At 42.2% G+C, this 22,652-nt stretch overlaps 1 protein-coding gene across 1 annotated transcript; it reads right to left on the minus strand.

Annotated features, from left to right (window-relative positions):
- Positions 1 to 8,808: 8,808 nt before the first annotated feature.
- Positions 8,809 to 22,334, minus strand: LOC134467688 (carbonic anhydrase 4-like). Its single transcript, XM_063221544.1, has 16 exons — positions 22,226 to 22,334; positions 21,855 to 21,921; positions 21,193 to 21,219; positions 20,600 to 20,773; positions 20,103 to 20,254; positions 18,925 to 19,020; positions 18,683 to 18,758; positions 18,027 to 18,187; positions 17,361 to 17,478; positions 17,106 to 17,132; positions 15,158 to 15,328; positions 14,191 to 14,342; positions 13,735 to 13,830; positions 12,952 to 13,027; positions 11,718 to 11,878; positions 8,809 to 10,394 (listed from the first exon to the last, which is right to left on the minus strand). The coding sequence occupies exons 2-16, from the start codon at positions 21,919 to 21,921 to the stop codon at positions 10,188 to 10,190; spliced, it is 1,761 nt and encodes a 586-aa protein (XP_063077614.1). The 5' UTR covers positions 22,226 to 22,334; the 3' UTR covers positions 8,809 to 10,187.
- Positions 22,335 to 22,652: the final 318 nt, after the last annotated feature.

Raw genomic sequence — 22,652 nt, forward strand, 5'->3', positions numbered from 1 at the left:
AATTTCTCACGAAAGGCATAATTGTGACTCAGTCAGCAGACAAAAAGAGAATCTGTGTTCTCACGCACAGGCTAAGAACTCATTTCATTTTTTTTTAAATGTTTGTTTACTGTAAGTCTCCAACACAAGCAGCTTGTATTTGCTTATTGTGTGTGTGTGTGTGTGTGTGTGTGTGTGTGTGTGTGTGTGTGTGTGTGTGTGTGTGTGTGTGTGTGTGTGTGTGTGTGTGTGTGTGTGTGTGTGTGTGTGTGTGTGTGTGTGTGTGTTTCTTCAGGCGCATCAAAGCAGCATTGAGCCGCACTCTTGAAAAGCAGCCATGACACATGACACTACGACTGTCAGATTGAAAACAAATTCTGATTTGCATGAAAATGAAGTTGTCTCAGAAAGAGTTACGAAGTACATGAGGAAGTTATGAGTAGAGGTGATGTAAGCGAATTAAGACAAAGACTATGTGTCTTGCTAATAGTAGTGCATTCATACACACTGTACATTTTTAGGGGCCAAGCAGCGAAGCTGGCGAAGGCCCCTACTGTTTTAGCTGGTATTCTTATTATTATGTCACCTCTTTCCTCTCCTTAGCAAGTCTATGGCAGCCCATAGAACCGTACGTAGGAAAATGCTGTAAATCGGCACACACATTCGGGCCCGGCTCAGCATTACCCACAGCAATTTATAGGTCCCCAGCCCCAACGCTCTAGCGCCACCAACAGGTCAAAGTTGCAGGTACATTTCTGCTTGTAACTTTTGAACCGCTGGGCCAATTTTCATAAACTTGGTATCCCTGGAATCCTTGGGCCAAGACGAATCCAACTTACCCTATGGCGTCATTTTCCGCCTGGATGGTTTTCCCGCCATTTTGAATTTTTTAAAATTCAATAAAAATGTTATTTTTCCCGCAATTTTTGGCCAATTCGCCCGAAACTTGGTATATAGTATCTCTGGACAGAGCTACGCATGGGGTCTCAAGGAATATTAGATATCTTTTATCGTTTTGCCGTGACAGCCAATCAAAATTGTCGTAAAAGTGGTGAAACAGGAAGTGAAGTCATATCTCAGCAACCGTTTGTTGAATTAGGTTGGGATTTTGTACACACATAGTAGGCCATCCCATGACCTACCACAAAAAAAAATCAGAACCCCAGCTCAAAACTCTGTAGCGCCACCAGCAGGTCAAAATTTTAGCTACATTTTTTGCGTGTAGCTTTTAAACCATATGCACGATGTAAAATATATTATTATCACTAGAATCCTTGGGCCAAGCCGAATTCAACGCACTATATGAAGTTATGTCAACGCAGAAGGGAAATTCCGCCATTTTGAATTTTGTAAAATTCACTGTAAGTCTATGGTAGCCCATAGAACCATACATAGGAAAATGCTGTAAATTGGCACACATATTTGAGGCAGCATCAACATTACCCACAGCGAGTTATAGGTCCCCAGCCCCAATAGTCTAGCGCCACCAGCAGGTGAAAGTTGCAGTTACATTTCTGCTTGTAACTTTTGAACCGCTGGGCCAATTTTCATAAACCTGGTATCCCTGGAATCCTTGGGCCAAGACGAATCCAACGCACCATATGACGTCATTTTCTGCCTGGATAGTTTTCCCGCCATTTTGAATTTTTTAAAATTCAATAAAAATGCTATTTTCCCCGCAATTTTTGATCATTTCGCCCGAAATTCGGTATATTGTATCTCTGTACTGAGGTTTGTATGGGGTCTCAAGAAATATTAGATATCTTTTATCGTTTAGCCGTGACAGCCAATCAAAATTGTTGTAAAAGTGGCAAAACAGGAAGTGAGGTCATATCTCAGTAACCCTTTATTGGTTTAGGCTAGGATTTTGTACACACATAGATGTCCATCCTATGACCTACTGAAAAAAAACTCAGACCCCCAGCTCAAACTCTGTAGCACCACCAACAGGTCAACAATTTAGCTACATTTTTGCCTGTAGCTTTTAAACCATGTGCACAATGTAAAATATATTATTATCACTAGAATCCTTGGGCCAAGCCGAATCCAGCACACTATGTAACGTTATGTAAACGCAAAAGGGAAATTCCGCCATTTTGAATTTTGTACAATTAAATAAAATGCTACTTGTCACACAATTTTTGTCAGAATGACCAGCAAAAAGGTACACATCATCTTCAGACTGATAGGCATTAGGGTAGTCAAAGAATTTTCAATACCTCTTATCGTTTGGAGGTGACAGCCAATCAAAATTGTATTAAAAGTGGCAAAACAGGAAGTGAGGTCATATCTCAGCAACCGTTTGTCAGATTCTTTTAGCTATTTTTTGCACACATACTACTCAATCCCATGATCTCCCCCCAAAAAAAATCCAGATTCCCAGCTCAAACTCTCTAGCGCCACCAACAGGTAACAGGAAGTGAGCTTATATTTGTCAGCCCTTTAAGGGATTCAAAATAAACTTGGTTCATGTGAGCACACTCCCCTCCAAGGAATGCACACCAACATTGGCGAGATTTGGGCCAAGGGGGGCGCTGCAGTGCCTTCTGTTGCCGTGGCGACTTTGGCAAGTTTACTGCTTGGCCCCGCATTGCTGCTTGCAGCTATATTTCTGTTTTATTTTATTAACAACTGCAAGCAGGGCCAGGCCAGACCTGGGACAAAGTCATCTGAAAGGAACCCCCTATCCAATAGATGCAATGTAATGAGGAACCAATTCTGGGCCCCCTCTCTCCCTGGGCCCGGGACAACTGTCCACTTTGTACCCCCCCTGTCGGCACCCCTGATTGCAAGTTTCAATGAGAAATGCTCTTTGGCAAATGCCAGTAAATACCTAGGGAAGAGCTTCTATATGTAATACCAAATGCAATTCTGCATCATCTCAACGAAATGAAACAAAAGGTATTTTGCTCTTGAATTGTTACAGTAATAGTCAGTCTGGGTCTCTGTCAGCACCCCTATGCCATTGCATGGCAAAGAGGCCCCTACTACGCTATCCACCCTGTGACATTGTTTACTGTTCCTATCGACTCCCGACAGCGTCAGGTGAGAATACCTGTCATTGCTCAGCGAATTGATGATGGGGGCATACCTGCGGCAGGTGAACGCTGCACACATGTACAGGTAGAGGACACAGAACCGCTGGCAGCTTTGACTGGGACCTGGACAAAGACCCCTAAAAGGCCCCCCTAACCAATACATGACCAATAAGGACCCAATTCCGTGCCACCCCTCTCCCTGGGCCCGGGACAACAGACCCCTTTGTCCCTCCTGTCAGTCCCTCCTGTCACACACACACACACACACACACACACACACACACACACACACACGTGCATTGTACTGTAGAAGAAATTTCCTTCTGCCTACACATACTCTTGTCTTACCCCTATACACACACACACACACACTCTCTCTCTCTCTCTCTCTCTCTCTCTCTCTCTCTCTCTCTCTCTCTCTCTCCCCCTCTCCCTCTCTCTCTTTCTCTCTCTCTCAAGATGCTCTGGCTATAACCTCTCTGTGTGAAAACTTTTGCCTCACATGGAGGATCATTCAGCAGCATTATGCCCAAGCTGCTGCAGTCTTTAAAATTTTGCGATGGGTAACAGCACTGCATACATACTGCACACATAAGTGTTGAAAAAGGCTATCATTCCAGGTGTGCATTTCTCAAAGCCAAAGTTGCTTACTACATTAGCTACTTAGTTGTTTTCAATGCATTTTCCCATTGGCAACTACCGAAGTTGCTAAGAGGCTAACAACTTCTCTTTTGAGAAATGAACCACAGCAATACTACAGCTGCTTATCTCACTAGCTTGAACCACATGCCGTACACATGTGGCCTGATGCGTTAGCCTGATATAGGCAGCGAGCCGCAAGCCTGGGTGATGGACGACACTGATACAGGAAGCGGGCACGGATGATGGATGACTCGGCAACTCTTGTCTTCCATCTGCCGCCAGCGACAGGCAATTTAGGTTAAATGACCCTTGGCAAAGGCTGCCACCTTCTGAAGTAAACACCTGTGTGGTGATAACAGAAAAAATATAGAAATTACTGTACATAAGAAATCGTAGGAAAAAATATAGCCAAGGCAAGGCCCGGCGAGTTTATTTGCATAGCGCATTTCATACACAGATACAATTCAATGTGATTCACAAAAAATGAAAGTAAAGGAACAAAGAAAACAAGAAATAGAGAAAGAAAAAAATAAATATAAGAATCGAAGAACATGTAAATAAAATTATATATAATATTACATAATCATGATATATCATTATAAAAAAGTAGAACAAATCTGTAATAAAAAGAATGGATATTTCATTCATTTTACTTGTATTTGAAGTAACATGGACATACGTTGTTTATCACCAAGTAGGCCTATGCATAAATGGTTTTCATTATCACAGAATACCACTACATTCATTTCATCAGAAGGGCTGGGGAAATCGATTCTGTAAGTTATAGAAGAAGAATGTGGGCTTGCATATTGTTCTTAACTCGCTTTTTGTATTTGGTCAACAATGACAACAACTGTAGTTGTCATCCTTGATAGACTGTTCAACACAAAGTGTTCATGACCAGTAGCTAATTTACCTTAGTGTTTAACCAACCTGCAGTAAGACCTTTGTTATTGCATTTAGTCGTGTATCCCTTAGCTTAGCCTATGTTCCCTTTCCCTCTGTATTATGGTTAACCCTTATGTAGGCCTTTAATCATCATGCCATCTTTTTGCGTAATACATCAGGCGGATTCCACCTGTATCCTTCGCCATCAACATACAGTAAAGGGAAGTGGTGAAACCCCTATGCCGAGGAAATCCATTTGACCATCTGAACTTTTGAAAACACAAAAATTCTGAACATGAAACACGTGACACCGTCATGTTCAAAGGTGTGTGCAGGGCCGCTGACAGCTTTTTCTGGTCAAGAACTAAACCATCTGAACGGGCCCCCCCTCAAGGCCCCCATTACAATGGAGACTCAATTCTGCCCCTGAACTGTCACAATAACCTGTTTGTACCTGAGTATATGCAAATATGAATCAATCAGGCTATTATGACTTCAAACATGGCCTAGTGCCACACCGTGTTACTCAGACACTAAATTATTTCATAGAGATACATCATAGCACGGAAGCAGGGCCGCTGACAGCTTTGGCTGGGCCAGGGACAAATACATCGGAAAGGGCCCCAAACCCAGTCAATACAATGTAATGTAATTCTGGGCCCTCTCTCTGCCTGGGCCCGGGACAAATGACCTATTTGTCCTCCCCTGTCGGCTTCCCTGCACGGAAGTACAAAGGCTACAAGGAATGATGAAACCACAAACTTCGTAATGCAGTTAAACTAGAGTGTAGAATAAATTCAAATTTCTCACGTAAGGCAAGGCCATTGTGCAACGACTCAAAAAAACAATCGAGTGCCCTACCGGTTGGCCACGGCAGGTCCCAAAGTGCCTCTTTGTCACAGCAGGCTGCATATAACAAGCGTTCCTCATGCACCTTGTGTAAGCCAGTGAGAGGGAAGTAGGCCTAGTGGAAGTGAACAGGCCTATGCAGAACTACAGGGAAAAGATCCATTTCACTAATTCTCAGCCATCGTTGGATTTGTTCTCTGGAGCACTGCAAAAAAAGGCACAGATAAGCCGATCTCACAAACCTTTTCACAACCCGCAATTACTTAACAATAAGACACGGCAAACCACAATTCTTTTAACAATCAGACATCCTGAACTACCATACTTAACATGAAACATGGCCAATTGCAGGCCTATAATCTACTTAGATCACTGAGCTAAGCCACACTGTCATCATAAACGGATTATGAGGGCCACAAAAAAATCTATAGGTGGATTGTAGCCAGGCCAACCGACAGGGGTGGTGGGGGGACAAATTGGCCAGTTGTCCCGGGCCCAAAGGAAGTGGGGGCCCAGATTTGGGTACATTTGATGTACTGAGAGGGAGGCCCTTTCAGAGGATTTTTTCCTGGGTCCAGTCAAAGCTGTCAGCGACCTTGTTTTTCTAGCATCATATTTCAGGTCATGGGTCAAGATTTTGAACCTCCTCTTGTGTCTCGGGTTTCAAGGGCTTCAGTTTATTTTACCGTATGAGGTTGCGGTTTGTGTTTTTTGTTTTTGTACATACAATTCTATGCATTAGGGTGCTTTGTGATTTCACGGTAAGAGGATATTGTTGTATACAACTCCTGTGTGAGACCTGTTCACCAGGTGTCTTGGTGTCTATTTTATCTGTATATACATATAGCAATGGAATTAATGTCACATGCATGTTTTGTGAAGTTGTGAGTAATAATGATACAAATCATGGTGAGAGGCTAAGTTTTTTATATATGTATATATATTTGGGATTTTATTATTTTTCAGATAGGACAGTGGAGGAGAGACAGGAAGTGAAATGGGATAGAGAGACGGGGAAGGACCGGGAAAGGACCCGGGCCGGGAATCGAACGTGACAGTCCAGTGCCCAGCCGTTAGAGCCACGGCGGGGCCATTGGTGAGAGGCTAAGTGCAATTTAATGTGAAGTAAGGCAATCTGAGACATCAGAAAGAAGGGTGGTAGAATCTGGTGGCAGGCAGACACCACAAAGAAAGGGGGCAGGCAGGACATGGGAAGACTTCGTCCTATATTAGTTGAGGTTTGGCTATTCGGGGGCTGCCAGCAACGAATAGGGAGATGCTATGGTGAGAAGGTGTGGCAAAGGGGAGAGGAGAGAAAAACAAAGCGGCAACAGGACTCGTGTGGACAAGGCAGGCAGACTGAAAGTCCCCAGGCCTCCAACTATTTCATGAAGTAGGCAACAGTAGATTCATTTTTTCTTCTGGGAGACAATGGCGTGGTAAAACAGCAGCCTTGGTCATGGTTCAAACGGCTGAGGTGCCATACTGTTATTCTGGGACCCGGGTCCGGTTCAGGCCTGAGGTCATTTCCTCATCCTTCCGCATCCATGCCTCTCTCCTCCCGTTACTCTCCTAACTTAGTCTTTCTCAACGGGGGTGGTAAAGCCCCCTAGGGGGCGTTGAGGAGCTTTAGAGGGGCGTTGAGAAGGATACAGCTGAAAGGGGGCAGTGCTTAGTTGCCATTGAGGAGCATTAATCTGTTTTGGGTTTTTTTTTAATAAAGGGGGCGTTGTCATGGTTATGATGATGTCAATGGGGCGTTGGGAGAGTTGTGATGAGGCCAAGGGGGAGTTTGTTCAAAAAAGGTTGAGAACCACTGTCCTAACTCCTCTCAGACTGTCCTATCCCATAAAAGCAGGAAAAGCCCAACAAACATCTTTAAAAGAAAAAGCGAAGCAGCTGCCTACTTAATTTCACACTTCAGACCCCTGAGGGAGCAATCCAACCCTTCATCCCACCATGAGATCCGATCTACCTAGAGTCAAATCTATCCTGACCTATTAATCACTACTGCTAACCCCAATCAGGTCCTATTGCTTGGGTGGCCACATTACATCAAGGCATTTCCGACACCAGACAAAGGTGAAATGAGAGCATGTCTCTGGGATTAATTACGGGGCAAACACAGGGCAGTAAGTGGTTAGGGTGTCAGAATTGTAACCCAATGGTTGTCGGTTCAATTCCCGATCTGCCAGGTTAGTTATGGGAGTAATTAACCAGTGCTCTCCCCCATCCTCTACCATGACTGAAGTACCCTGGTACTATCTCGCTGCACTGAGGCCCAATTTGGGGTTGCTCCCTGCATGGGTGAGGCATAAATGCAACTTTGTTGTGTGCTGTGGAGTGTTCACAATGACAATGGCAGTTTCCAAGTTTGCTTTTACCAGAATGGCATGAGCTACACAAATATACAGAAATGTTTGGTTTCTGTATATTTACAATTAGTGACATTAGTAAAACAATCGGCCCATAAAGTACACACATATAAGTACTGTATATAGGTGCCCTTGAGCAAGGCACCTAACCCCACACTGCTCCAGGGACTGTAACCAATGCCCTGTACGTACAATAAAGTCGCTTTGGATAAAAGTGTCAGATAAGTGTAATATAATGTTATGCAACCACCGCAGAGGTGAAAACAGACTTAGATGTTGACTTAGACTCAGACTTAGATGTTGCTCTTAGAAATAACTAAAAATGTGACAAAATATGAGGAGTTCTGTTCTCTTCGCTATTATTGTTGTTGTTGTTGTTGATGATGATGATATACTGTAGAATTCAAAAGTAACACAGAGACTACAGCGTAAGTGGGCCTGAGTGAACTTCGGCTATTTTAGTTGGGTCATGTCTTGTACTGTGTGCACATGCGTCAATTCTATCTATATCTTGTAAACGTGATGCCTCCCTGCCTGCTCTCCACACACATGATTTGTTTCAGCCTACAGTTAGTATGGAATCTGCTGTTGGGAGCTGTCCTCCTTTGACACTTTCTTTATCGGCATTTGGCAAGTCTGCATGACTTGGTCAAAAGCCAATGTGTAAAATGGGTAACATTTGTGATTAGGCAGAACAAATACTTCAGTGTTGAACACTGAGAGTACAATGTTCACAGCTCAAGTTATCGGTTTTCACCCTAGACTAACATTGACTCTGTGAAATAAGAAAGACACACATACTTGCACACACACACACATGTCATGATGAAACACATGGGAGTGTGGAGAGGAAAAACACACACACACACACACATGCGTGCACGCACATACACACCGATTATGAAGTAATTTCAGGTCAAACTTGTCTTCTAAGCACCAATCAGTGCCCATGATATACTGTCACAAAAAAACAACACAAGACATACAGAACTGTTGTTAGGCCTACACTTAAAAAGAGATTATTGAATAGAATAGAATAGAATCATAGACTTTTATTAACATTAGATAAGGCTCATCAGTACACAAAATTACTTCATTACAAAGAAACTCAGTAGATGAACACAGTAGACAAAGGATTACCTTGTGCAAAACAACAACCGTGAACACAGTCAGTAATGAAAACTGTAGCTCAACATTCATTTCATCAAATTTCCCCTCAAGCTTCTATTCAATAAATTGTAGCTTTGTCAAGTTTATTTGTTGGGCAGACAATAGCCCAGTAAAATAAGAGACATTCAGTTCTGACTATATTAAAATAAAGAGATTTTTTGTTTTCTTCATTCACCTCACCTGAGTCATACTTCATGACAAAAACAATAAGAACAAAAATCAAAATATAAATAACATACATGATGTGCTTAATGTCCTTCAGACCTCTCGTCAAATCAAAAAGAAAATCACTTTTGACAAAGAGTCTGCTGGCCTTCATTCAACATGGAATAAACAGAATGGATAAATACAAAAGATTAAAAAGTGAGATAAAGTAGGCTTACAGTACTAAGCAGCATGTGCGTTTCTAGCATGCAGAAAAAAGGGGTCATTTCACATCTTTTGGTTTTGACTCTGTGTCCTTTGCTTATTGAACAAATTACATCCCAGTACCTGAATGCAACTATTCAACATAAACGCAGAATCGTGTTATACTGTAATCTTGAAGTGGATAAAACAGTTTAGGAAGACCAGACTTTTTACTTACAGTATATACAGTACAGTAAATACAGTACATACATACATTGCCAATCCTTCCAGAGATCATGAAACACTGCAAGTGCCCCGGGTTTAAAGAGTAAATACCCAGGCACATATTTTCTCTAGCCAATTCAATGCCATATATGCCTCAATAACCTCACCTCTTTTGCCAGGTAGGCCTAGATGAGCTAATTAATTGCCTTTGTTAGGGACACAAGCACAGGGAATATCTGACAGCACTTTCTCAATCGATTTTTTTGGCTTTTCAGGGGGTATGATAGATATGAACACCAGACATTGCTTTGACCATGCCTTTGTATTGGAACAAAGTCAGAAAGTCAAAGCTGCCATCATCAATCAGTGACAAGGCGAAATACACTTTGTCCTAGTAGCTGGCTGTAACGTCTATCATGTTACTGGCCCAAGATGGCGTCGCCCAGGGTAAGGTAACACCAGAAGGTTGAAGATGGTATCTAGTGTTCATATCTATGTCTTTAGCCACGTAGATTAGCTAATTACTGAGGTCATCTGTGTTAGGGAGCACAGGCAGACAAAATATCTGGTAGGACTTTAACTTTCTCAATCCGATGTAGATGCATCTTTGTCCGCCTTCGGGGGAGTTGGGGTTTGGGGCAGTGCATCCCATCATCCCCGCTTTTCCCGACTCCTAGCAAGTGCGGAGGACGACGTACAGTGCACCGAGGAGGAGGAGAGGCAGCGAGGCCTTGGCTGTAGAAGAGGGGGCTGAGGACGTGGAGGCAGTGGCTGCACGGAAGATCTGTCGGCTGTTGAGAGACTGCACGGGGCGGAATGTGTTGACGGCGAACGAGGAGCCGGTGTGGCCAATGAGCACAGTGGAGCTGAACAGGTCGATCTGTGGTGGGAACAAACCAATAAGACAAATAAATAAAGCAGGCATTAGCTCAGATGCATCCACAGCTAGTAGCATACCTTCTTTCCCAGGAACATCTCTGTCAGCCAAACAGTTTTTTTCAGATGTGTGTAAAGTAAAAACAGACGTACTCTTGCTCTTGTTAGGTACAATGAAATAACTGGTATATAAACTATGTAAGATAATGTACCATACTAGTGCTGTAATTACATCAGCAAGAGTACTACTACTTTTAACCCATTGATGCCTAAAGCACCTGCAAAAAACACCTGCTGAATGCCTAAGCCCCTTGTTGGGAAAGTTGGCCTCAGCCTATCAGCCTATAAAAACCTAAATATCTTAGCCTCTGATGCACATAAAAACATGAAACATGATTGCATTTAAACCCTAAGACCCTCACCTTGCATTAGAATGTGTTCATTTACCTGTAACATATCCACATTTCTATTTGCAGGCATCAAAGGGCAAAGAACATATACGAGTCTTCAGGCTAGAATGGGTTAACCAGCTTATTTGTTTTCGCATGCATTTACTTTTGGGAGATGTAATGTGAGAAAATGTCGCTGAGACAAATAACTAAAGATACATTTCATATTACTTCATGGTCTGCAACACATGGGCATTCATGGGTGAGCGGTTAGGGCGCCAGAGGTTGCCGGTTCAACTCCCGACTCGCCAGGTTGGTGGGTGGAGTAATCAACCAGTGCTCTCCCCCATCCTCCTCCATGACTGAGGTACCCTGAGCATGGTACCGTCCCACCGCACTGCTCCCCATGGGGCGCCACTGAGGGCTGCCCCCTTGCACGGGTGAGGCATAAATGCAATTTCGTTGTGTGCAGTGTGCAGTGTTCACTTGTGTGCTGTGGAGTGCTGTGTCACAATGACAATGGGAGTTGGAGTTTCCCAATGGGCTTTTTTACTTTTTTCACATTGGTGTTCTTTATTTATGTACTAGGCTACTGCTCATGTAGTAAGTGATCCTAGGTGATATTGTTTTAATTGGAGTTGGAATTATGGTCCATAATGGACATCCATGGATGTGTAGGCTACATATGGACCAAGTTAGATGTCTGCAATCGTCACCACTTTTTGGCATCATTTTGTTTTGGTCAAAATCAAGGGTATCAAATCAAGCCAACCCAATGTCAACTCAATTTCCATGTCTGAGGTCAGTCTGTGTCTGTGTGTGTGTGTGTGTGTGTGTGTGTGTTATCTTTGTAGGGGCGCATGTGTGGCAAGATAAGGGCTTTATCACAACAGGCAGAACACACTTTGGTGGGCAAACGAAGCCTACTGTACGCTTACCAGATTTTTGCTGACTTTGATTTTCTCCTCAAAAACGGTCCAGACGACGGCCTCATTGCAGTCGGGTGTGGTGAGGGAGCCCATGTACCTGAAGTACTTAGTCAGGTCGACGCCACTGATGAGGTCATTCATGGAGATGCCGGTGATGTTTGCATAGGTATCTGTGGAGGTACGTGAATGTGGAAATGATAAAATGATCTGTCTTGAGGAATAAACGATGAGAAAAACATTGGTAATAATTTTAACACCTCAGTTCAACAACTCTGTTGAACATACACAAATTAAGAGAATTAGGAAGTCACTACTACAGTCCCCATGGCTGGATTAGCCATAAGGCATACAGGGCATTTGCCCAGTGGACTGTTGATGATTTTTGCCTGGCCCTCCCCTCACTGTAGTGGTATCAGTCCTCATACTGCTACAGCTGACCTCTCTGAGTCAAATTTAAATACTAATTGTGTGTGTTGTCATCAAAACAGGTCATATTAGATGATAAAAAATGTTGTCCCAGGCTTCATTGTCTCTCTCAATGCCCAGCTGACTGGCCTTGGCTGAAAAGGCCCAGCCTGATTATTTGTCCCAGACCAGCCCTGACAGCCATCGTGTTTCCTCATACACTCAGTTCAGGTGTGCATAGAATAGTATACCACAGCCCTTCCCCCTTCCATGAAACCTTCTGACCCGCAACACCACCCACCTACACACAATATAGAGCCCTGCGTAGTCCAAAACTCTTATACAACTCACTGTCGTCATGTCAAGAGATCAATATCGAAGGTAAGGACCTCCAGCCCTACCTCAGGCCAGTCTCTGTTTTGAAGTTGGTGACAATGTGGAAAGTCTAGCTTCATAACTTGTTTGCTTGGCTAGGAGCCATGCCTCAGGGAATGGGGATTTGAACTGACCAGATTGTACAGGTATTTACTTACTTAGTTAACCTAACACTTGACTCTCAAATGGTTGTGTGAGAAACATGGACAAGCCCAACTCAAGCAATTCAAATTCTTTGAGTGTGTCACTCACAAGAGAAATTGCGAGATTAAGGGTAAATAAACACACTTTTGATCAGCCATATATGAAGTAATTTTATTTGATCCGTCAATTGTGTGTCTGTTTTCTGTTAAGCTGGTTTTCTTTGTTCGTAATGATAATGTGCTTTATAAATATGTTTGCTTGCTCGCTTGCTCGCTTGATTGATTGATAGATTGATTGATTGAGTGAGTGAGTGCCTTACCTTTTTCTGTGATACTGGAGAGGTGGTCTGTAAGGGTCTTCCAACTAGCTGGCTGGTTCGTGGTGTCTGGGTCAGCCTGTATTGTAAAGCACCCAACAGATAAGTATATATCATTGGTAGCCATACAAACTAATAGAACTTACCCCACTCTCCACCCTCCTCCACCCCACTCTCCATTCAAAATGTTCCATATGATTAGCAGTAATGCAATATACTCTATACAGTATTCATGATAAGAGGTGTGCATTTCAGCTTCGGGTAAAAATCAACATAAAATCCCTGCAATGTACACTGTAAAAAGGAGAAGGTTCCTCAAAGAACCAGAAAACAAGCAGGAGTTTCCGGTCCCTTCCACAAAGAAACCTTTTTGCCACTGTGGGGAATGTCACATAATAGGGGACACTGTGCTATGAAGCCCATCCTCCCCTTGTTCAAAACCAGTTGAGTCTAATTATTAGGCCTACTCCAACCATGACACCGCTGGGCTGACCAATGTACTATCAATAGAATCAAATGCTTCAATTATCAATCATCTGATTGCGTTCACATTATACACTGTACTGGAAATTCCCCGAAGAAACCCTGACAAACCTTCAGTCTGGTTATTCTGCTTGACATTATCAGTGAATACAGACCCTCAAGAGTCTGTGAGGATCATTCTTACGGGAGAGTCTTTTTGATTCGTCAGATAAACTTTACTGTAGGATCCCCCACGATGGAATCTGAAGGTTTTTTAAGGAACTTTTCATGTTTTACAATCTGAGACATACTATATATTGTTACCTCAATGAAGAAGCCAAGAGCAGCCAGACCAGTGCCGTCAGCCAGGATGTTGGTTAGATTCCCATTGTGTGAACCCTTGGCATTCACAATGTGCAACTAAGGAATGAACAAAAAGTGAAATTTAGAACCATGCTAAAGAGAACTTAGTAGGCAATAAACAAAAACAGATGTGTGCATATGAATGGAAACCTATTCATATTGAAGTGATATTTGAGCATAAAGAGATTTTTTTATTGTATGTGTCATCAATCACTTTGGATGTTTGATTTCGTTAAGAAAAATCAGATAAGATTATCTCTGGTCCAACTAAACGGATGGTAAATCAAATGCAAAAAAAGCTTTATGAAAATAGAATTCAAATGGCTTTTAATGTATTTTGGTAAAGACCTCTGTCATTCTTGAATATTGAATTTCCATTAAAAAAACAACAGAACAAGTTCAAGTCCAGAAGTCTACCTCCATAGGGTACTGCTTGCCATCCACGGTGTGTTCAGACCCAGCCACGGTGCTATGGTTGCCCCAGTGAAGATGGAACTGCAAGGTGCTGTAGGTTTCAGACAGGCCCCCACCACTCACACTCAGCGTACCACTCTTGAACTCAATCTTCACTAAAAGAGAGAAATAGATGAAGGGAGAGAGAGGGGTGGGGGTGGTGGTCACTCATCACATAATCATCATTGAGAGAAATGAGAAAGGATGCTGTCATGGCCGTAACTACCATTGAGGACACAGAGGTCATGTCCTCTGTATTTATTTTCAGTAATGTAAAATGTATTATCTATGATGAAAATCGATACATGATCAACAATGATACATTCAGTCTGTATACGCCACCCCCATTGATCAAGGCAGTGATGAATGAAAACAAACTTAAGAGTTTGACTGAAGTGTTTGAAGCATTCTAAATTTACAGTATGCAGTACAGTATTTGGTCTTGAAAATGTCTGGTTACGGCCCTGGATGCTGTAGCGATAATTGCTATTGTTTCCTTCCCCAAAGAAGTATGCAAGATATACATTACAAGGTCTAACAAGGTTTATTCCAGTTATGCAACGTTCTGACCCATCATGGTTGTACGTCTGTCTTAAATAGGCCTACTAAACCCTAAGTTGGAGGTGCAGTGTACAGACTTCTGTCTGTGTATGGCTATCCCTGTTCCTGAACCTGGCCTCATCAAGGTGGGATATGTATCAGACTTGTATGAAATTCCGAATTGAATTAATTGAAATTCACAGTAATGCCATAATATGAACACTAGGTGGTGGTGTTCTATGTACTCTCAATGGGTGGTGTAGACTAAATTCAAAGAAATACAAGGTAATGACACCACCTAGTGTTCATATTATGGCATTACTTTGCATTTCAATTCAATTCAGAATTCTGTACAAGCCTGATATACATACATTTACTCAGAGCAAGTTACCAGTTTTGCCAGTGTTCTTGATCTTGGACATAGCAGCGGTGTCATCGAAGCCGGTAAAGGAGAATGAGCCCAGGCTGGTGTCGTCATCGGCCTCGCTAGTCAGGATGTTAATGGGTGACTGGCGATCTCCACTGCAATGGGATGCAAAGAGCGTCGGCCACACGGTGGGATCTGAGGGATTTGAGGGGGACAGAGAAAGGAAAGGCTGAGAACACTATTTCTCAGAATACACATAATTCGACCAAAATCAATAGGAATACTTATTGGTTGAAAAAACTTTAGTACCATTGTACCACATGACCACAACACTACACTGAGTCTTTACGTTGCATTACATGCATTATACATTGCATTACATGCATTATACATGCATTACAACTTGGTGATTGCTTGGTGATTGTCTCCTTGTTCCTTGTATATATTTTTTTAAATCAGCGACTTTGGTGTGCAAGGTCTACTTTGAAAGAAGACAGCCATGATCTTGATTTGTTGTGCTGATCTAGCCTGATAAACCAGCCTAAATGTGAGACCGGAGTAATTTAGTCTGGCCCCGATGAACGATACCTCAGAAGATTGTTGATGAGAATAACCTGTTGTTTTTTCAAACCGTGCCGGCGCTCTGACCAATCGGCGATCATTGCCATTGATGTGCTTTCCCAACGGTGTTGCGAGCTTTGTCGTCACTCCCTCAAAACCCCGCCCGCTTTGATTCAAAACAAATCTCTGCATTGTGATTGGTTTTGCCAGACTCAGGGCACAGTGTTCAAAACGTTCTCAGATCTGAGGCCAGACCCACTCGCAGCTGAAAATTTCGGCGTCCAGCGGGTGGCGCTGGTTTACCAGGCTAGTGCTGATCTTGATCTTGTGCACCTGACCACATCTGGGCTGCATGTCCATTGGGAACCAAGTTCAAGTCCGGCCTGAACAGTATCCCAAACCCGCCCCATCTCTATCTCCTCTTTGTGTCCTGTCTACTCTTCACTGTCCGAATACAGACAAAAAGCCAGAAAAAATATTGTTTAAAAATACTGTCATGATCTCCAACAACAGGTTTGAGGGATTGTCTAATCTTTCAGTCTTGCTAGATCAGAGGCAGCATCTTCTGACTTGAGTCACTGAAATTCCTTTTGAAATGAGGTGTGCAGTCAAAAAGCCTCGCCTCGATAAGCAAGTTATCGCTTACGGCTAGTGGAACCTGAGCTCCGATGGACACTGCTATGAAGTTAAACATCTGTCCAAAATATGACCTGGTTTAGCTCTCTTTCTGAATAATGAGCTGATAATGTGTGTACAGATAGGTCAGGTCAGGTGTTGTTTTGTCAAGATGGCCTGCTTCATCCAGGTGATCTACTAATACATAGGCCCAAACTCTAACAGTAGCAAAAAACGCCTGCTGAATGCCCAAGTCCTTTTTTGGGAAAAGTTGCCCTCAGCCTATTAAAACCAAAATATCTCAGCCTCTGAAGCACATAAAAACATGAAATAATAAGTTGCATTAAAATTCTTAGAGTCCCATGTTGCATTATAATGTGTTCATTCAGCTCTAACATAACAACATTTTTAATCAAAAAAACATCCAAAATATCATGAGCCCGAATCCTGCGTCATGCAGCTCCAGGCTCCAAAGGTCAATGTTGAGCAACGCAACATCCAGCGGGTCAATGGCTTTTATCCCCAACCTATTAGTACACCATTTTACTAGTGTGTACATTAGAAATAGAACTTTACATCTCATGCCATTATTAGTGTGTTGTAATAGCTCATATCAACGCATTGAATTATTAGGAGGAAACACACCCACTAAAACTAAATAACTTTCCATGAAACCTATATTTATTTTTACATGTTATATTCAAGGCCCCAGTCTGGCTTAGCACCTTTATGTCACTTAAACCTGTGCTTCATACTGTCTGATGTGATGATAGACCAAAATAGAGGTTTCACTTACGGCATGTAACATCATCGTAGCAGTATGCTGTAAAAGATTCAAGGAGGAGGGACATATGGGGTTAGAAACTACATGCAGTATTAATTACATACAACATTATCATTACCATACAGTAAGTTTGTATTCAATAAATGTATATGTCCATCCTGACAAACACATCTTTGCACAATTCAAAACAAAAGTGAAGAAAATTAAAGTACACACAACACAGACGGACATATCAGTTATGGAGGATGTGCAGCCGCTTCTTCTTACCGATAGGAGTTGATTGGACAGTACGTCCGTTGAGGGCTTGCACATTACGGTAGACATTGGTCATGAGTTCTGAAGAGGTGGTGTTCCCAATGCGCACAGTGTTGCTGAAGAGGTCAATCTGAAATTCGGAGATTCATTAGTCTTTAATGTCAGGGAGGTGAAATGAACAAAGCCAGGAGAGACATAAAATTCAGTGTTCAACTCTGAGGGTCAACAGGTCATAGCAGTGAATCAAATTAATTGAAAGATTTATGATGTTTACTTTGTGCTTGTTTGGTTGCCACTTGCTAAATGCACTCCTCATTTGCATAATAATAAACCTTGCTTTACTTTTCTTGCCTCGGGAATGGCAGATTTCACTTCGCTTTGTCAAATTCGCTTACATGTGTCCCTACAGCAATGGTGGAACCACTTTGGGTGATATATGTAGGGATGATTTGGGACCATGCACAGTAACTTCTGCAGTGCTCATTTAACACTCAGAGAGTTGATTTGACATCATTTGGACTTAAATGAACTCTCTAAGTGTTGAGTTAACACCGCAACATTTACTGTGTGGGGTGTATTACGGGTTGTCTTTTGGGCTCCATAGACTTTGACAATCTTATTTTCTGTCTTTAGCAAAAAAATATTTTGAAAATATAAATCAAAATAGGCAAGCAATACCAGATTTTTGCTGATTTTGATTTTTTTCTTGAAAACGGTCCAGACGACGGCCTCATTGCAGGCAGGTGTGGTGAGAGAGCCCATGTATCTGTAGTACTCCGTCATGTCAACTCCATTGATGAGCTCGTTCAGGGAGATACCGGTGAAGTTCACATACTGATCTGGAAGACAAAGAAGTCATCATGGTTAAGTGAATGGTGAGACCAAAAAAGGGCTAGGCCTACGTCATCTGGGGTGCATTTCTGGAAAGCGTAGTTGCTAACTATGTTAGCTACTTTGTTGGTTGCAATGCAGTTTCCCATCGGCAACTAGCCTACCAAAGTTGCTAACTGCTGACAACTACGCTTTCCAGAAATGCACCCCTGCTTTCATAGGATTGTATAATTGATTTTATTCAAACACCACCACCACCAGGGCTCTAAATTAACTTTTTCCCTCCCCATCCAAAATGGTGCTAGTAGATGTGAGTCTTACTAGTCAAAACACACACGTATTAATGGGTCAAAGTGGGTAGTAAGTTGGTCTTTTCTACCGGCCAACCTGAAATTTCACCAGCATTTGGTCGGTTGGCTGGTGTTGGTTTAGAGCCCTGACCCACCACTACCAAATCCACCCCCCATCCCCCACCCCCCAAACACACACACACACACACTGACCCTTAAGCGTGATGTTGTGAAGGTGATTGGCAAGCGTATGCCATGCAGCTGGTTGATTGGTTGTGCTGGAGTCCGCCTATGACCGAGACAAAGTGGAGAATGGAAATACTTAATCAGAATTTGCTTCTTTACAAGTCAGAGTAAGAAACTGGAAAAATACATGGCACATGCTACAGTACAAATACTGTAAGATGAATAAACAGTGTAAAAATAAAATAAAATGACTATCAAACTTGGATTACCTCGATGAGGAAGCCAAGAACAGCCAAGCCTGTGCCATCACCAACGGCTGTAGTGGTATTCAAACTGTGGGATTTCTTGACATGCACAATATGAAGCTAAATGGAAACAAGAAATAAAACAGAGGTTAAAGCAGCGGTTTTCAACCTTGGCGACAATCAAGTTTAAACAGAGGCTCTCTCTGAAGGTTTTTTTAACACCTCAGCGCAGAGCCTATGTTATAACCTTACTGTCACCAAAATTGTAATGGCTATTTCTTAATTTGTTTCTTAATTTGTAGTGTACTGTGAGGAGTTTGGTTTAAGGATCAAGGTATAGGCTCAAGGTTTAGCGATCTACACAGCTACTGTAGGCTATGCACTGCTGCCTCTGCCTCGTCATAACCCTGAGTAGTTTTTTGTTGTTGTTGACAACAGAATTGGCTTTCATTTGAGCAATCGAGAGAGGGCCCATCCAGTCTGTAGGGTTTTCGTAACTGAGGCCATCTCTAGTCTGCACTACTAGTTTGCCTCTTAGAGGCTTGAACCCACAAACCTCATAGCAAACTCCTTTTTTTCAGCAGTGTCAGATTGCCGACAATTCTATCTGCATTAAAGGGCTATTACGGTATGTTATGACTCCCAGTAATATAAGAGCAATGTTCTTATGATGTAGTCGAGATGTAGTAGAAATTGGGTGGCCTAGCTAGGGCACCGACTTACACCGGAGACATCGGCTTGATTCTGCCCCAAGTATGTTCTCTGGTCCTCCCCGGTCCCTCTCTCTCCCATTACTTTCTTTTCCTCTCAAGCTGTCCTTTTTCAAAAGTAGTAGGCCTACTTAAGTATGAGGTTCCCATAGGCAATATACCACACCACTAAATGTTTATACAATAAATAATAATAATTAATTTTATAGGGCTACAAACAATATATTTTTCTTGCACATGCAAATAAAATGCGTGCACAAAGTGCATATGCGAGGTAAAATAGTATATGTATAAACTTCTAGTGATGATGTGAGAGACCTATTTCTGATGTGTTTGCCAAAGGTGCACCTCATACTTCATTACCGCTTAGGCTTCAGTAGGCTACTACTTAAGAGTCTTTGGGAAACACAGCCCTATCCAGTAAAGAAAAGAAAAGCCCAAAACAATATATATAAAAAAGAAGTGCCGTCTGAAGAGGTAGGTAGGTAGTACCTCCATGGGGTATCGATGGCCATCCACCGTGTGCTCCGACCCTCCCACTGAGCTGCCGTTGCCCCAATGAAGATGGAACTGCAGCGCGTCATAGCCCTCAGGCAGGCCACCGCCACTCATACTCGCCTTACCCACGTTGAGCTCAACCTTCACTACAACGCAGAAAGAACGAAAGAACGAATGAAAGAACAGAAGAAAGAAAGAAAGAAAGAAAGAAAGAAAGAAAGAAAGAAAGAAAGAAAGAAAGAAAGAAGGGAAAAAAGAGAAAGAAGTTACAGGAAAAGTTACAGCTTAAAAAAACTCATATTTCCACATCAATGTGATATTCCAATGTTCTCTTTCTCTAAAACCGATAGGGGAAAAAGAGGCAGAAGGAATTTTTGCTGTTTTTTTTCATTCTATGGGACCATTCTATTACAAAATGGCCTACTCCACAGCATGGACGGTATAGGGGAAGCACATGCAGCAAACTGTAGTCTTATGTCATGTCAAGTTACCGGTTTTGCCTTTGCTGTTCATGATCTTGGACATGGCTGTTGTGTCATCATAGCCAGTGAGGGTGAAAGCCACCAGGCTGGAGTTGACCACGGCACTCGTCCTGACTATGTCAATGGGGGACTGCCGACTCCCATTACAGTGATCAGGGAACAGGGTTGGCCACTGGGCATCGTCTAAGAGAGAGAGAGAGAGAGAGAGAGAGAGAGAGAGAGAGAGAGAGAGAGAGAGAGAGAGAGAGAGAGAGAGAGAGAGAGAAGGGGAGGGAGAATGGTGTCACTAAGAGAAAGTTGTAGACATATGTTAAGAGGTGGTGTGTGCGTGTGTGTGTGTGTGTGTGTGTGTGTGTGTGTGTGTGTGTGTGTGTGTGTGTGTGTGTGTGTGTGTGTGTGTGTGTGTGTGTGTGTGTGTGTGTGTGTGTGTGTGTGTGTGTGCGCGCGTGTGTGTGTGTGTGTGTGTGTGTGTGTAATCGAGTGAATAAATGAAAAATATGTGTATCTAATATACAGAAAGTAAATATTCATGCTTATGGGTATGGTTCACACATCCTGTTTTTCACAATAACACAAAAGCATAGCAAAACAATTTCACTTACTGCAGGATGGTAGATGGTAGCAAAACTCTGTCAGACATAGACAAAGACATAGAGATGGCATTTACTTAATTATTTGTTCATTTTGTTAATCCATTATTTGGTTGCCAATAACAATAATAATAATAATAATAATAATAATAATAATAATAATAATAATAATAATAATAATAATAACAATAAGTAAATAGCAAGTAGCACTTTACAATAGGGTTACATTATTATGCCTTTATCAATCTATTAACTACTGCATAAACCACAAGAAGTTAATGGTTAGTGGTACATGAATCATTGGAAAATAACTGCATTAATATTCAACACATAGGCCTACGAGTCCAGTTTTTTTCCCACCTAAATCATAAGGTATACTGGCATGTATCCTTATTATGAGGTGGCAGATTCTACCCTTTGGCTCTGGGAATTGAAGGTCTACTGTACAGTAGGCCTACCTTCCTTAACCATGATCTAATAGTAAAGCATGCATAGCTCATTTGTTAAACATGAATGTTTCATGCTTACTTTTCATTGTTTATACAGTAGTGGTTATTACATTACATGTACGAAGATACTGGTATAGGCCTGATTTTGTTGTGTTAAAGTGTAATTAAGAGGGGAAAAAGTACAAGGTAAGCGTATGAATGAGGGTCCACAAACTGTTTACTTACCCACATTTGCTCCCAAAGTGACAGGGAGCAAACAGGCAAGAAAACTAATCACACACAAGTACTGCATCTACAAAAAGAGGAGAAACACATAGGATAAGCAAAAAACATAGGCTACAAACAAATAGTCAGGTCCGTCATAAATCACAGCAAAATGAATATTGTAATTTAAAAAACCCAATTGGATGTGTGTTCCAAAATGTTCTAAATAATTGAGATGCCATCATAACAGAACAGCTCCAAATGTCTCTGGTAACTGTATTAGTAGGCCTAATAACCACAGAAGTAAAATGTGAAGAACAGCAAGTGCAAGGAAACAAAGATGTTATTTGACCTGAAAACACGCAATGAAAACCTCATAGACCTCGTCTTACCTTTGGAGAGAGTTAAATCCTACAGACACTGACGGCCTCTTTCCGAAAAAGACGGCTTGTCAACTAGTTGCTGTTCAATATAACCTGAACCTGTAGCGGGATAAGGTAACGTACCTCCCCCCTGGGACCGGTATTTGGAGACCTGCCTGCAGGTGCAACCTGGTGCTCCGCCCATCCTAGCGTAGCATCTCTTCAGCACCTGTCCTGTCACAAGCTCTGTCCATATCAGATCACCTTGTCTTATCAAAGTATCAGAGTTAGCAGGCCCCCGCATAGCGGTTCTAAAACATGTGCTTCGGTCTGACGTAGATTTCTGGGCGCATAATTCAGCTTGTGGCAGAAGATCTTTTTTGTAGAGAGGGAAATGTGGATTTTCAAAAACAATGCATATCATATCCAAAGTGTGTTTCAGACTGGTAACGTCAGG

Source organism: Engraulis encrasicolus, chromosome 17 (genome assembly GCF_034702125.1).
Source record: "Engraulis encrasicolus isolate BLACKSEA-1 chromosome 17, IST_EnEncr_1.0, whole genome shotgun sequence".
Taxonomy (NCBI): Eukaryota; Metazoa; Chordata; class Actinopteri; order Clupeiformes; family Engraulidae; genus Engraulis; species Engraulis encrasicolus.

What these genes read in the sequence shown, in the direction of transcription:
- LOC134467688 (XM_063221544.1), bottom strand. Translation starts at nt 21,921, where the DNA reads ATGCAGTACTTGTGTGTGATTAGTTTTCTTGCCTGTTTGCTCCCTGTC. An exon ending in CTACCATCTACCATCCTGCA is followed by an intron (nt 20,774 to 21,192) that starts GTAAGTGAAATT and finishes TCTCTCTCTTAG; the next exon opens with ACGATGCCCAGTGGCCAACC. An exon ending in TCAAAGTCAGCAAAAATCTG is followed by an intron (nt 10,395 to 11,717) that starts GTAAGCGTACAG and finishes TTCCCACCACAG; the next exon opens with ATCGACCTGTTCAGCTCCAC.